The sequence below is a fragment of the Syngnathoides biaculeatus genome, chromosome 5 (assembly GCF_019802595.1).
Source record: "Syngnathoides biaculeatus isolate LvHL_M chromosome 5, ASM1980259v1, whole genome shotgun sequence".
Classification (NCBI taxonomy): domain Eukaryota; kingdom Metazoa; phylum Chordata; class Actinopteri; order Syngnathiformes; family Syngnathidae; genus Syngnathoides; species Syngnathoides biaculeatus.
In genome coordinates this window covers 32412351-32425842 of record NC_084644.1, presented here as the reverse complement: position 1 = coordinate 32425842, position 13492 = coordinate 32412351, and the positions used below count along the sequence as shown (strand labels likewise).

General features: G+C 45.1%; 1 protein-coding gene across 1 annotated transcript in view; it reads left to right on the top strand.

Moving 5' to 3' along the window:
- Positions 1-13492, top strand: part of clcn1b (chloride channel, voltage-sensitive 1b) — a 46030-nt gene that overhangs the window by 20685 nt on the left and 11853 nt on the right. Inside the window, exons 6-14 of the mRNA XM_061819859.1 lie at positions 761-892; positions 985-1113; positions 1194-1327; positions 1975-2052; positions 6375-6453; positions 8612-8737; positions 12086-12170; positions 12247-12348; positions 12490-12574. Coding sequence (XP_061675843.1) covers positions 761-892; positions 985-1113; positions 1194-1327; positions 1975-2052; positions 6375-6453; positions 8612-8737; positions 12086-12170; positions 12247-12348; positions 12490-12574 — 950 coding nt within the window. The remainder of the gene's footprint in view (positions 1-760; positions 893-984; positions 1114-1193; positions 1328-1974; positions 2053-6374; positions 6454-8611; positions 8738-12085; positions 12171-12246; positions 12349-12489; positions 12575-13492) is intronic.

Genomic DNA, 13492 nt, shown 5'->3' with positions numbered 1-13492 from the left:
ACTTGTAAATCAAGGGAGTACTTTAAAATGATAATTTAATATTGTTATTTTACAAGTGCACTATAAAGAGTTGATTCATTGAATCTATCCTGTACACTTTATTTTTTACATTCATACATTTTTAGTTTTATGTTAATTTTAGATGTCAATAATCCATCCATCCGTCAATTTTCTTAGCCGCTCATTCTCACAAGGGTCGCAGGAGTGCTGGAGCCAATTCCAGTTGTCAACGGGCAGGAAAGGTGGGTACACCCTGAACTGGTTGCCAGCCAATCGCAGGGCACATTGAGATAAACAGCCACACTAACGATCACAACTCGGGGCAATTTAGAGTGTCCAATTATTGTTGCGTGCTTTTGGAATGTGGGAGGAAACTCGAGTGCCCGGAGAAAACCCACGCTGGCACGGGGAGAACATGCAAATTCCACACAGGGGGAGGCCGGGATTTGAACCCTGGTCCTTAGAACTGTGAGGCAGATGGTGTAACCAGTCACTTCACCCTCCCGTCCAATTCTATACAATTGGTAAAAATATTCCATTTACAATTGTTTCAACAATTAATTTCCAGTACACAGTAGGGAATGTCTACTAAAATCTGATCCTACACGCCATCTACTCTACTGTATGTTCAGTATTTGTATGTACTAATGAAGTCTTTCACCTCTTCATTATCATCATTATCACTTGCAGCAATTGTTAGGCCAAATGAGTGTCACAAATGAGCTGCACTGACGAATGGAGCCATTCATTTCCGCTCCAGATTGTTTGGCTCGCGGGCGCCGTTACATTGTCACCAAGATGGGAGAGGACTGGATCTTCCTGGTCCTCCTAGGCCTGACCATGGCGCTGGTCAGCTGGAGCATGGACTACGCCAGCGCCAAGAGCCTGCAAGGTGATGCCGGGGTCACTGCGCATCACTGTCAGATTTATGGCCGCCCGTCTCCCCTCGTTTACGTTCTAATGACAAAGCTCTCTGTTGTGTAGCCTACAAGTGGATGCACGGGGAGCTAAAGGGCAATGTGGGGCTCCAGTACCTCGCCTGGATTAGCTATCCCATGATCCTAGTCATGTTCGCGTCGCTCTTCTGTCACCTGGTTTCACCGCAGGCCATCGGTAAGCTCACCCATCTCCCCGTGACATATTGACCCATTCCACAGATTTCACAGATTCTTAACTCCTCCTCTCGCCTCCAGGTTCCGGTATCCCTGAGCTTAAAACCATCTTAAGGGGTGTGGTTCTGAAGGAGTATCTGACTCTGAAGGCCTTTGTGGCTAAGGTCATTGGTCTGACTGCAGGCTTGGGCAGCGGGATGCCATTGGGCAAAGAGGTAAACACCACTGGTGAGAAAAGCAGGAGGGCTTGAACCGACCAATGACGGAAGGAGCTTAAAGTGCACCAATCGCCAGTTGCATATTTTGACGTTAACAACACAGAAGTCTTGCTGAAACGTGTGGTAGGTTCACAAAGTAATGATAATAGTGAAACGATGAACAGTTCGAAGCCCTCACACCAGTGAATTTATTCAATGGCTTAATCCTGTAACTGTGACCGATGCATTTTTTTTTTTTTTTTATAACTCAAGTCAAAGAGTTGAATCGGTACTTTTGCCAGCTGCGGTTGAAAAAAACATTTCATCCTCATTACCATCCGGCATCGCCGCCATCATCGTTTTTTAGCCTCTTCTCATCCCTCTTCCACTCTATCTGTTCTTTCCGCGAGTTTAGAGGATAATAAATCATCGGCTGTCTTGTTGTCCTGCCCTTCCTCCCCTCGCTGATTATTCAAGTCCTCCAAGGAGTGCATTATTCTACCCCATCCCCCCGTCGGCGTCGCGGCGAAGGCCATCTCAACCGGCAATTACACCCTGATTGATGTGTTTCGATACGGCGCGACCCATTTTAGGCTCCCTGTTTTACACGCAATTGTCAGTGTTTGTGCGTGTCTGTCATCCGCATCCTCCGCTGCCTCCCTCAGGGTCCGTTCGTCCACATTGCCAGTATCTGCGCCGCAGTGCTGAGTCGCTTCATGTCCATCTTCTCGGGAGTCTATGAGGTAAGATGAAGCCTCAGGCAACGTGCCGGCGAACAGGACGTTTGCAGTTCCTCCCCATCCTAAATGTCATTCCAACCCCTCAATGCTTCCCATTTTTGCAATCCCAAAACGATATTTGACATGACCACCTCTTAATACCACCAGCTAAATTAAATTTACATCAACGAGCACGACCAATCGTCCAGATTGACATGGCAACAGATGCAAGCGGGTATCAGATTTGGCAAAAAATGTAACAGCTGCATTCACGTACCAGGAGCGGCCAGGCAAAGGGAAATTTAAAAAAAATGACAATTCAACTGATTGAAATAATAAATACAGCTTCATGGCACAAATACAGTGATGTCTTCCGCTTCATGACCAGACTAGTACCTCAAAACTAGTTGCTCAAAAAGGTGTGTCGTCTCTGGTGAAAATTTACAAAACAATCCGTCGTAAAATGCACACTACAGAGTCGCCTGGCGGTGTTGATGTTCAGTTCGCCATCTGCGAGTCTTTAAAAAGTCAGTTCATCACTTTTTTATGTCCTCATTTTTTGGGGTAGCTTAAAAAAGTTGTCAGCAAGCTGTTCGGTAAATTGAGGCATCCAACGAAACACAATTGCGGGGTGTAGCCATCCTTAGCTTGCGAGAGTGGTGAATGGGCTTTGTTATGAATGCTAAGCACAGCTAACTCACAACTGAGCAGCATAGCCAAATGAAATAGTGAGGGAAGGGACCTTGCGCTACAAAAGTATACACCCCACCCCCGTGATGTCACTGGGCTGCGATTTAGACCCGCCCACAAACCAGGAACATTCAAATGGTGAAAGAAATGTTTTAGCTATATCTCAACAATTCGGCATTATTTAGTTATGTCTTTGGCATATGTTTTCAGTAGAGTCAGCTGGGAGAGGCTCCAGCTCACCATAGACCCTAGTGAGGAGAAGCGGTACAGAAAATGGCTCAATGGGTAGACATTTACTTTCACAACCACTTTTGTAAACTGCAACACTATTTCTCATTTTTCCACAAAAGATAAAGAATATATGCCTGTCAGTATTGTTATATTGTCTGTATGTGTTTCTCTACTGATATGTTTAAATATCTGTTGCTTAAAGTGTTATAACACCGTAACACTATAGCGTTTGTTAGCATTGGGCTAAACGGAGTGTCTTAAGGCAAAAGTATGATTGTTTCAAATACATGTGCAATTCTATTTGTTTGATGTTTACTTTGACGGTAAACTTCAACTGATTGTGTAATTGAACAGCTTGAAAATGTTTTTTCGACGAATTATTTACTACCAGTTAACTGCTGCTCGTTGTGAAACAAGTTGAGTGGCGTTCACTTCCACAATACAGCACGCGTATCTGACATTTTTGCTCGCAATGACAGCTCATGCCTCAAAACACTTGCAAGTGGTGTCACCCGTGTCTCAAGGCATAACCTTATTAAATGTTAGCTTGTAAATGTAGGAAAAGTCCAAAGAAAAAATGGGAAGTGTTTTCCTCTCCCAGCTATGCTTCCCACCCTGCTTGAGCCTTTCCATGCTATTGTTTTAGCTCTCCACTCCCACCGGCCCCCCACCCTCAACTCGCCCTGGACCCATGCACCACCCTAGCTACCACCTTGTGTGTGTTTGTGTCTCATAGTATTAATATCGTGATGGTAATGTCTGGCATGTGTAATAATGTTGACCTCTCATATCCCTCGCCCCCCCACCTCCTCCTCTTTGTCCCCACACCTGTGGTCTTTCCTTACTCCCTCCCTACATCGCCTCTCATTCATCTCAACTGCTCTGTTTACTCCCCTTGTCCCCCCCCCCCCCCACTGACCTTTGAACCGCAGAATGGCACCCATAACCAGGACCTGTTGGTGTGTGCGTGTGCTGTCGGAGTGGCCACTTGTTTTGCTGCTCCAGTGGGAGGCAAGACCTCAACCATCAGAATGAATGACTTAGTTCCTACTTCGTATTTGGTCATCTGGTGCATATTTGTTCCCACACTGAAGTTTTTGTTGAGATGACAGATATAGTCTGCGTGTGAGTGTCTGAGCGTGAGCTGTGGCAGACAGCAGCTTTCTGCATGAGTCTGATCACTTTGTTTTGGTAATACAGTCAGCCTGTGTTACAGACGATATCACATTTCACTGTTCGCGACATTATGTTTTATAAAATAGCAAATAGCGGTGTCCGCTGGGCATACTTACAGTAATATTCTAACCCAGGGGTGCTCAATACGTCAATCGCGAGGCAGTCTTGGTCAATCGCAAAACGGCGTGCCAAAATAAAAAAAGATGACGGCCAAAGTTCCCCCTAAACTGCGCGTGTGCACAATTGTCCAGTCTCTTTGCAAATATTCTGTGGTGTGTGGGGAAAAAAAATCATAAATCAAATGCAAATTGAAAGTATGAGTATGTATGAGTCAATGAGTGAGAGATGACTGGGCAGCACACTCTCTTTTTCATAGTTTACTTTACACCCCCCCCCCCGCTCTTAAAGGTGTACACTCATAATTACAAATGTTATAGTAGTTACGCACCCCATCAATGTGTTTTATAATGACAGCGTCCACCACCACTGCTTTAATTAGCAACACAGTCTGGGCAACGTAGAGCAAAGACGAGCTAGACATGCTGCTTGTGTTTACTTTTGATATTAATGGAGAAAGTTTTAAAAAAGAAATGCTATTGTTTTAAGATGCAATGACTGTCGGAGTATGTGAATAATCAAATAAAAAGTGGTTAAACTAGACAAGATTTTCTCTTTTCCGAGTGGGAAAAGGTCTGGTCTGAAGCCAAAGTAGAAAGTGCAGGATGAAATAGTATATAATTTTTAAATTCCACCTTGATCCAGGATGAAAGCACAGATAATACAGTGCACAAAAGCTAATTATGTATATTAAATATAGGAGGCAACATAACATTAACCTTAAAACTGTTTGGGAGCATCATCCTCACCCCAACCACCGGTCGCCAGTAGCTGGCGAGAGGCTGGCTGCTTGAAAAGTAGATCTTGGGGTAAAAAAGTCTGAGCACCCCTGCTCTAACGTGTGGGAAACGAGAGCCACAGTAACGATGCATTTTTCAGTTGTTTATTGAACACCGGGAGAACAGTAAGACATGTTGAGTGCAATCATTGGAGAGCTACTGGCGGCGACAGCTAAACCCCTGGAACCTCACAAGTACACTCGCGGATGTCCCACGCCACCCCCAAGGACCCCCGCCTTCTCTTAAGAGATGTAGATGCACACAAACGCATCAAGATGTACAGTGCTATCCTTGTAATTTGTATATATTTTTTTGTTCTAATACGTTCACAATCTGTTTAAAAAGTGTGTTTTAATATATTTAAATATGTTTAAAACCTGCGTGAGGAGCAGAATTATCGGCAGTAATTGGAGGGACGCATACCTCGAATGTAATACTGTCATTTGACACATGATGACATTGTGACCTTGGTATCCAGGGCCGTGGCTGTCTGCTAGCAACCACAGTGATGCTCACTCGCTTTCTGTATACGCACGGGATGTGGACTAAGAGTCTTTGGACCCAACTCTTAATCGGGAAGCTGTCACTTCATTGTAGGTGTCCGAATACTCAAAGCAGGGGTGTCAAACGCGTGGCCTGAACTGGCCCCGTCAGGGGGGTCCCATCTGACTCGCGGGGTGAGAGAACACGAGCTGCAAATTTCCAATCAACTTAAAGATAAAATAACTTTCCACTTAAATGACTGTAACGAAAGCACTTGTGAAGTTTAACAGTATCAATTTTCAGGCGTAAATTAAGCCTACTACATATGAAATGCCGTGGCAGCTTTGGACTGTGAAGACTACAGTTCTGTGAAAATGAAACTTCGGAGTGAAACTATTTGACGGCAATCAGGAAAAGTCCTTTACAGCTTATTAACCGGCAACTATACAGTACTGGTCTGGTCTGCGTTAGATCCAATCGGGATTGCACAGCTCGTGGCCCCCGAAATAAAATGACTTTGACACCCCTTCTTAATGTCTACTTATTGTCGTACTGTATCGATTATTATTTTTTTTCCCCCTTGCGATATGCATGCGCACCCTCCCTCTTATTACACCCCCGCTGGTTTGTGGTGTTTCCTCCCCCCTTTTCTACTACTGCTGATAAAAATCCATTGAGCATTATTTATTCACTTGATCCACTTTTGCTTCCCCACTGTCACATCATCACCCCGTGTGCTCCACCACCACCACCACCACCACCCCCCTCCTCCCATCCTGTTTTTCTGTCCTTCTGTCCTCAACACCCCCCCGCCACCCACCCCACCATCAACCACGCCCCTCCCCACCCTTCTGTTGTCTGCGTCAGTAGAACTCTTACGGTTACACAGATATTCTGACCGTTGGCTGTGCCGTCGGGGTGGGATGCTGTTTCGGCACTCCACTGGGAGGTACTGTACAACTATGCACCGTGTCTAAACACACACACACATACAGACACACACTGCTCTCCAAACTCTTTTTATTGCTCTTTTTTTTTCCCCACTGGCTGCAATTTTGGGCGATTTCATTGTGTGATCCCATCCTCATCTTAATGCCACTTTGCTGCTTCGCTGGCACTTGAATAATTAGCGCTGAGAAATGAAAAGGGTGGGAAGTCGTAATCGCTCTTGATTTTGATGCCATTCTCCAACCTTCACTGTGGTCCTGGCAGTTTCTGCCGGAGATTCAGACTGAGTCAACAGATTTCTGGTCTATGAGGTTGAGCGTTAGAAATCTTGACTGATGCTATCTGCTCCAGGCAAACTGAAAGTTCCTGAAGGACTCTCCTCCAGCCCACCGGTCATTTGCATTGTCAAGATTCCTGGAATACTTTTATTTTCCCCGAAAATTTATTACTTTAAAAAAATCATTTAACATGAAATAATTGGTTAAATTATTTGTGTGTAAATAATACATTTTAGTTATTTATAAAATTGTATTTCATTTAATACATGTTTAATTTAATTATCAAAATATACTTATTAATTTACAATAACAGATATATTTTCTGAAAATAGTACAATAAAGATAGTCAAATATATTATTTTTCACATGAGCTTGTTTTTTTATTCTATGAAATATTATTATTATCCATCCATTTTCTTTGCCGCTTATCCTCATGAGGGTCATGGGGCTTGCTGTAGCCTATCCCAGCTGTCAACGGGCAGGAGGCAGGGTACAGCCTGAAATGGTTGCCAGCCAATCGCAGGTCACATGGAGACAAACAGCCGCACTCACCATCACGACTAGGGGGAATTTAGAGTGTCCAATTAATATTAATTAATGTCCCATGCTTTTGGGATGTGGGAGGAAACCGGAGTGCCCGGAGAAAACCCACCCATGCACGGAGAGAACATGCAAATCCCACACAGGGCTCAAACCCAGGCCCTCAGAGCTGTGTGGCCAATGCTTTACTAGCTGCTCCACCATACTGCCTATTATTCTTATTGTAAATAATCGTTTTAATTTTATTTAGGCTTGGTGGCACGACTGGTTGCAGCATTTGCCTCACAGTTCTGAGGATCGGGGTTCAAATTCCAGCCTCCCCTGTGTGGAGTTTGCATGTTCTCCCGTGCCTGCGTGCACTCCGATTTCGTCCCACATCCCAAAAACATGCAACATTAATTGGACACTCTAAATTGCCCCTCGGTGTGATTGTGAGTGCGACTGTTATCTGTCTCCATGTGCCCTGCGATTGGCTGGCAACCAGTTCAGGGTGTACCCCGCCTCCTGCCCATTGACAGCTGGCATAGGTTCCTGCACTCCAGCGACCCTTGTGAGAATAAGCAGCTCAGAAAAAGTTAGTTAAATGAGAAGTCAAAACTGCTAAAAGTTGTCTACAGTTAATACATTTTTCTAAAATATCTAGGTAACTGAAACATTAATGGTCCGCTTATCTTTAACTTCACCCAAAAAAATAAAAAGTGGAGAGAGTTCCCAGGATCAGCATTATCTCCTAAAACGTTGAATAAGCATTTAATTTAATCAATAAATAATTTCCCTGAAGTTTACCCAGTTTTGAATGAATTCCTCATCAGCCATCAGATGTAAAATAAAAATAAAAAAAAAAGCCAATGCCAATATGTGTCAAAATGCCCATTATTTGGAGCAATAACTGGCCTGGCTGATAATCAGTGCATCCCTAGCGGAATCCATGACCTGAGTAAACATAATATGTGCTATAATGTTGTTACATTTGAAAACGTACATCATTTGGTCCGGAATTCTTATTTAACAGTTCCTTCTAATTATACATGAAGTGAGTCATCATGCAGGTATTTGTTTTCAATCAGCTGAGAAGCATGCAAGTTATGAACGTGAAGCGCGAGTTTGTTTATTTAAGAACGGTCTCATGTGTGTTTCGCGGCCCCCCACTTGCGTATGATTAGCCCCTCAGCTTCAAGCGTTTTTAGCCTCCCTCAGCATATTTTAACTCATTTCACTCCCTCTCATCGGCGTCTCCCTCGTTGACCACTTCTTCTCTCATCTTTCCTCTCTAATCCTCCTCTCCTCTCCTCTACTCTCCTTCCTCCCCTCTCTCTCTCGCCTCCTCTTCTCCGCCACCAGGGGTGTTGTTCAGTATTGAGGTCACGTCGACGTACTTTGCAGTGAGGAATTACTGGCGGGGATATTTTGCCGCCACGTTCAGCGCCTTCATATTCAGGGTGCTCTCTGTATGGAACAAGGATGCTGGTGAGACTCCGCTCACAGACACATGTACACACACATACACACACGTACTCACGTTGAAAATACTGCAGTGCTGGCATTTTATGGAAGGTGGGCAGTTGTGACAGCAAAGTCCTTTGTCTCCCCCCTCAAGTCTAACTGGATAAGCTGCACAGATTTGGGGACATATTGGGAGATTCGTCTGCTATATTAAGAGAGGTGGCAAAAGTAATCACACTCTGTACTTAAATAGAAGTACAGGTACACCGTTTCATTTTAAAAGATACCGTTCTGCATAGTCCAGTTCCCAGGAGAAGTCTGATGACTGAGTTGGCGTCATACATTGGGGTGCCGTCGTTACCGAATAAAACAAACGAGATGCGGCTTTGTTATGATATTTTTTCTCTCAGTAGGGATCATCTCATATTCTTTGGATCATGAGGTTCTCTGTCTTGTACTTTTCTCTTTACAATATTATGAGTGGAACATCTTTGATTACAGATGAAAGTATACACTTCTGTCACATCTAGATCATTTCTGCTGTTTTAAATCACAAAAAGACATTTTCATTGCCTAAATACCTCTGGCTCAGTTGTAGTTCTTTTCTCATTTAGGGGGAAAAAAACATTCAAAACGTTCACATCATCGGAGGGTCGGCAAAGTATGCCCACATGCGGTCTGGTTCATTCTTCAATTGAGGCCACCAATGATTTACAGTTCATGACTGCAAAGCTGTGTTACCTCTTAAAATTAGTTAATTATGGAGTATTTCATTTTTAATTCAGGTGTCATATTAAATAATTTACCAATTTATTGTAAATAATAAATTACCAAAGTCGTAGTAGAAGAAAGAATTCATTTGACATTTAATTTTACATTTGAATACATCCATCCATTTTTTTATTGCTTCTCCGGGTCGGGTTGTAGGGGGAAGTAGCTTCAGCAGGGATACGCAAACTTCCCCTACCCTAGCCTCTTCATCCATCTCTTCCGGAGGGATCCCCAGGCCAACCTAGAAACGTAGTCTCTCCAGCATGTCCTGGGTCGTCCCTGGGATCTCTTTTAGGTGGGACGTGCCTGGAATACCTCACCAGAGAGGCGTCCAGGAGGCATCTGAATCAGATGCCCCAGTCACCTCATCTGGCTCCTCTTAATGCGGAGGAACAGCAGTTCGACACTGAGCCCTTCCCAGAGGACCGAGCTTCTCACCCTATCGCTAAGGGAGAGCCCAGACCCCCTGCAGAGGAAACTCATTTCGGCCGCTTGTATCCGGGATCTTGTTCTTTCGGTCACGACCCCCAGCTCGTGCCCATAGGTGAGGGCAGGAACGTAGATCAACTGGTAAATTGAGAGTTTCACCTTTCGACTTAGCTCTCTCTATACCACAACGGACCGATACAAAGTCAGCATCACCGCAGGTGCTGCACTCTTCCCTTCTTCCCTAAAATACTTGAATTCCTCCACTTGGGGCAGGATCTCATCCCTGACCGGGACAGGGCACGCCACCCTTTTCTGACTGAGGACCTTGGTCTCAGATTTGCATCCCAGCCGCTTCCTTCACACCCTGCTGTGAAACACCCCAGCGACAGTTGAAGATCACGGCTTGATGAAGCCAACAGAACCACCTCATCTGCAAAAAGCAGAGATGAAATACTGAGGTCACGAAACTCAACCCCCTCTATCCCTCGACTGCGCTGAGAGATTCTGTCCATAAGGGTTTTGAACAAAATTAGTGACAAGGGCGGCCCTGGCGAAGTCCAACTCACTGCTGGCAATGCGGACCAAACTCTGACACCGGTCATACGGAACGGAACAGCCCATATCAGGGGGTTTGGTACCCCATACTCCTGAAGGACCCCGCAAAGGACTCCTAGAGGAGCACGGTCGAATGCCCTCTCCAAGTCCACAAAACACCTGCAGACTGTTTGAGTGAATTCCCATGCACTCTCGAGGACCCTGCTCAGGGTGTAGAGCTGGTCCACTGTTCCACGGCAAGGACAAAAACCACATTGCTCCTCCTGAATTTGAGATTTGACTTCCCAGTGGACCCACCTCTCCAGCAACCCCTGAATCGAGTGTCATCCCCCTGTAGTTGGAACACATCCTCCTCTCCTCCTTTTTTAAAAAGGGGGACCACCACCCCAGATGGGCAATCATGAGGCACTTACCCCGGTGTCCACATACCATCCATCCGTCCATATGCAGAGGCATATCAACCAGGACAGCCCCACAACATCCGGAGCCTTTAGGGACTCAGGTAAATGTCATTCAATGTCATCCTTGCCACCGAGGAGCTTTTTAACCACGTTGGTGAACTAAATCCCTGAGACATGGGAACTCAGACCCTGCTACTTCATGGGAAGGCATGTGGGTAGAACAGTTTTTACCTTAGCAACAACCAAAGCTCCATTCTGCTTGGCCAGCCGGTATCCATCAGTCAGAGTCCCACAGGCTAAAAATGCCTGGTAGGGATCTTTCTTCATCTTGACGACATCCCTCACCGTTGGTGTTCGCCGCTGGGTTCGGGGGTTGGTACCGTCCAAGCTGCAGTCAGCCACCTCGACAATGGAGGCGCAGTACATGGTCCACTTGGACTCAAAGTCCCCCGCCTCCCCAGAATGTGAGCAAAGTTCTGTGAGAGGTGTAAGGTGAAACTCCTTCTGACGGGATTCACATCTTCCCAACAGACCCTCATAATAAGTTTCGGCCCGCAGCTTCCGCCAGCATCGGAGCCAACACACCATGAGGTGGTAATCAGTTGACAGCCCCCCTTCACTCGAGTGTCCAAGACATGCAGCCCCAAGTGCAGTGACACTAGCACAAAATCATCCATCTATTTCGTGTACCACTTGTCCTCACAAGAGTCGCGGAAGAGCTGGAGACTTTCCCAGCTATTTTCGGGCAAGAGGCAGGGAACAGCCTGAACTGGTTGACAGCCAATCGCAGGGTATATAGAAACTGACAACCATTTGCACTGACAGTCACACTTATTTAGAGTTTTCAATAAACCTGCCATGCATGTTTTTGCGAGAGAACCGACAAGGCAAGTATAGAACACACAATGTCCACAGAGGCGGGACCAGGGTTTGAACCCCAAGAACTATGAGACAGGTGATGTAACTGTGCGAAAGACTGCCCCACAAAATCAAAGTTGAAAATATAACCCCGAAGAGTCGTTATTAGAGGAGGAATGCAACCAACGCAATGTGATTTGGTTTAGATAACCAATTAGTAGCGCAGACTGTTCAGGATTGTACTATTTTCTACTGTGTGTGTGTGTGTGTGTGTGTGTGTGTGTGTGGTGGGTGGGTGGGGGGGCAACACTTAAACTGAAGCTGATATTGTTTTTGTTTTGTTTTCCCTCTCCGACAGTCACAATCACTGCCCTCTTCAAAACCAACTTCCGCATGGATTTCCCCTTCGACCTGCAGGAGCTGCCTGCGTTTGCAATTATCGGGTAAAGTGTTTGTTCGTGCGTGTGTGCACATAATGAAATGCAAAAGAATCCAAGCGATTGAGCTCTTGGTTTTCAGGATCTCATGCGGGTTCCTGGGGGCGTTCTTTGTCTACTTGAACAGACAGGTGGTTCTGTTCATGAGAAGACCCACAGCGCTCACACGCTTTCTGACCAAGCAGTGAGTCAACTAGCACACACGCACATATATATTATGTACTTCAGACTGTTAAGCAGCAATAAATTGGAACCCCTCAACCTGTATTGGCTGTCTCGGCAATGTTTGAATTCATTATGAAATTAATTATTGAAGTGTGTCCAGTCGGTTGATCTATCCAGGCGCAGTCACGCTGATCATCGCCACCTTCACGTTTCCTCCTGGATTTGGACAGTTTATGGCTGGCGAGGTGAGAAGAATTGTCTCATGCTGATATCATATTTCCTCAACTAGGGGTCTCCCCTTTTGTAGACTGCCAGACTGCAATTACAGTAATGAAGCATATATTGCTAGGGGAAGGGTTTTGAACCCATTCTCGGTTGGTGAAAATCTGTGATATCGACAGGAAAGTTGGGGGGGGGGGGGGGAGAAAAAGTTCCTGTCCAGTTTTAACACTATATGCGCTCCAAACACATTAAAACATAATACTCACATTTAATCAATTTCCCTGACCATATCTAAAACACACCCAAAACTTAAAATCATCTTTCACCACGGGAATGATTGGAAATGTGTACCATTATTCCATTCCAGCTTATATAATATCCACCCATTCATCCATCCATTTTCTTAGCCGCTCATCCTCACAAGGGTTGTGGGGAGTACTGGAGCCTATACCAACTGTCAACGGGCAGCCTGAACTGGTTTCCAGCCAATCGCAGGGCACATAGAGACAAACAGCCACACTCCCAATCACACCTAGGGGCAATTTAGAGTGTCCAATTAATGTTGCATGTTTTTGGAATGTTAGAGGAAACTTGAGTGCCCGGAGAAAACCCACGCAGGCACGAGGAGAACATGCAAACTCCACACAGGTGGGTACGAGATTGAACCCGGGACCTCAGAACTGTGAGGCCAACACTTTCCAGTTGAACCACCGTGCCACCCTCATATAATATACCATCACAAATCTTATAACAATAAATACTACACAATATTATTGTATTTAAAAAAAAAACACACAATTGATGATGACAATAAAATATACAGTAAAAAAATGTCACAGTTGATAATTGATTTTTATTGCACAGCCCCTTCTGGGGTGTGTGCCACCAGGGCCACCAGGGGGAAGGAAGTAAATTACAGACTGGCATATAAATAAAAAGAA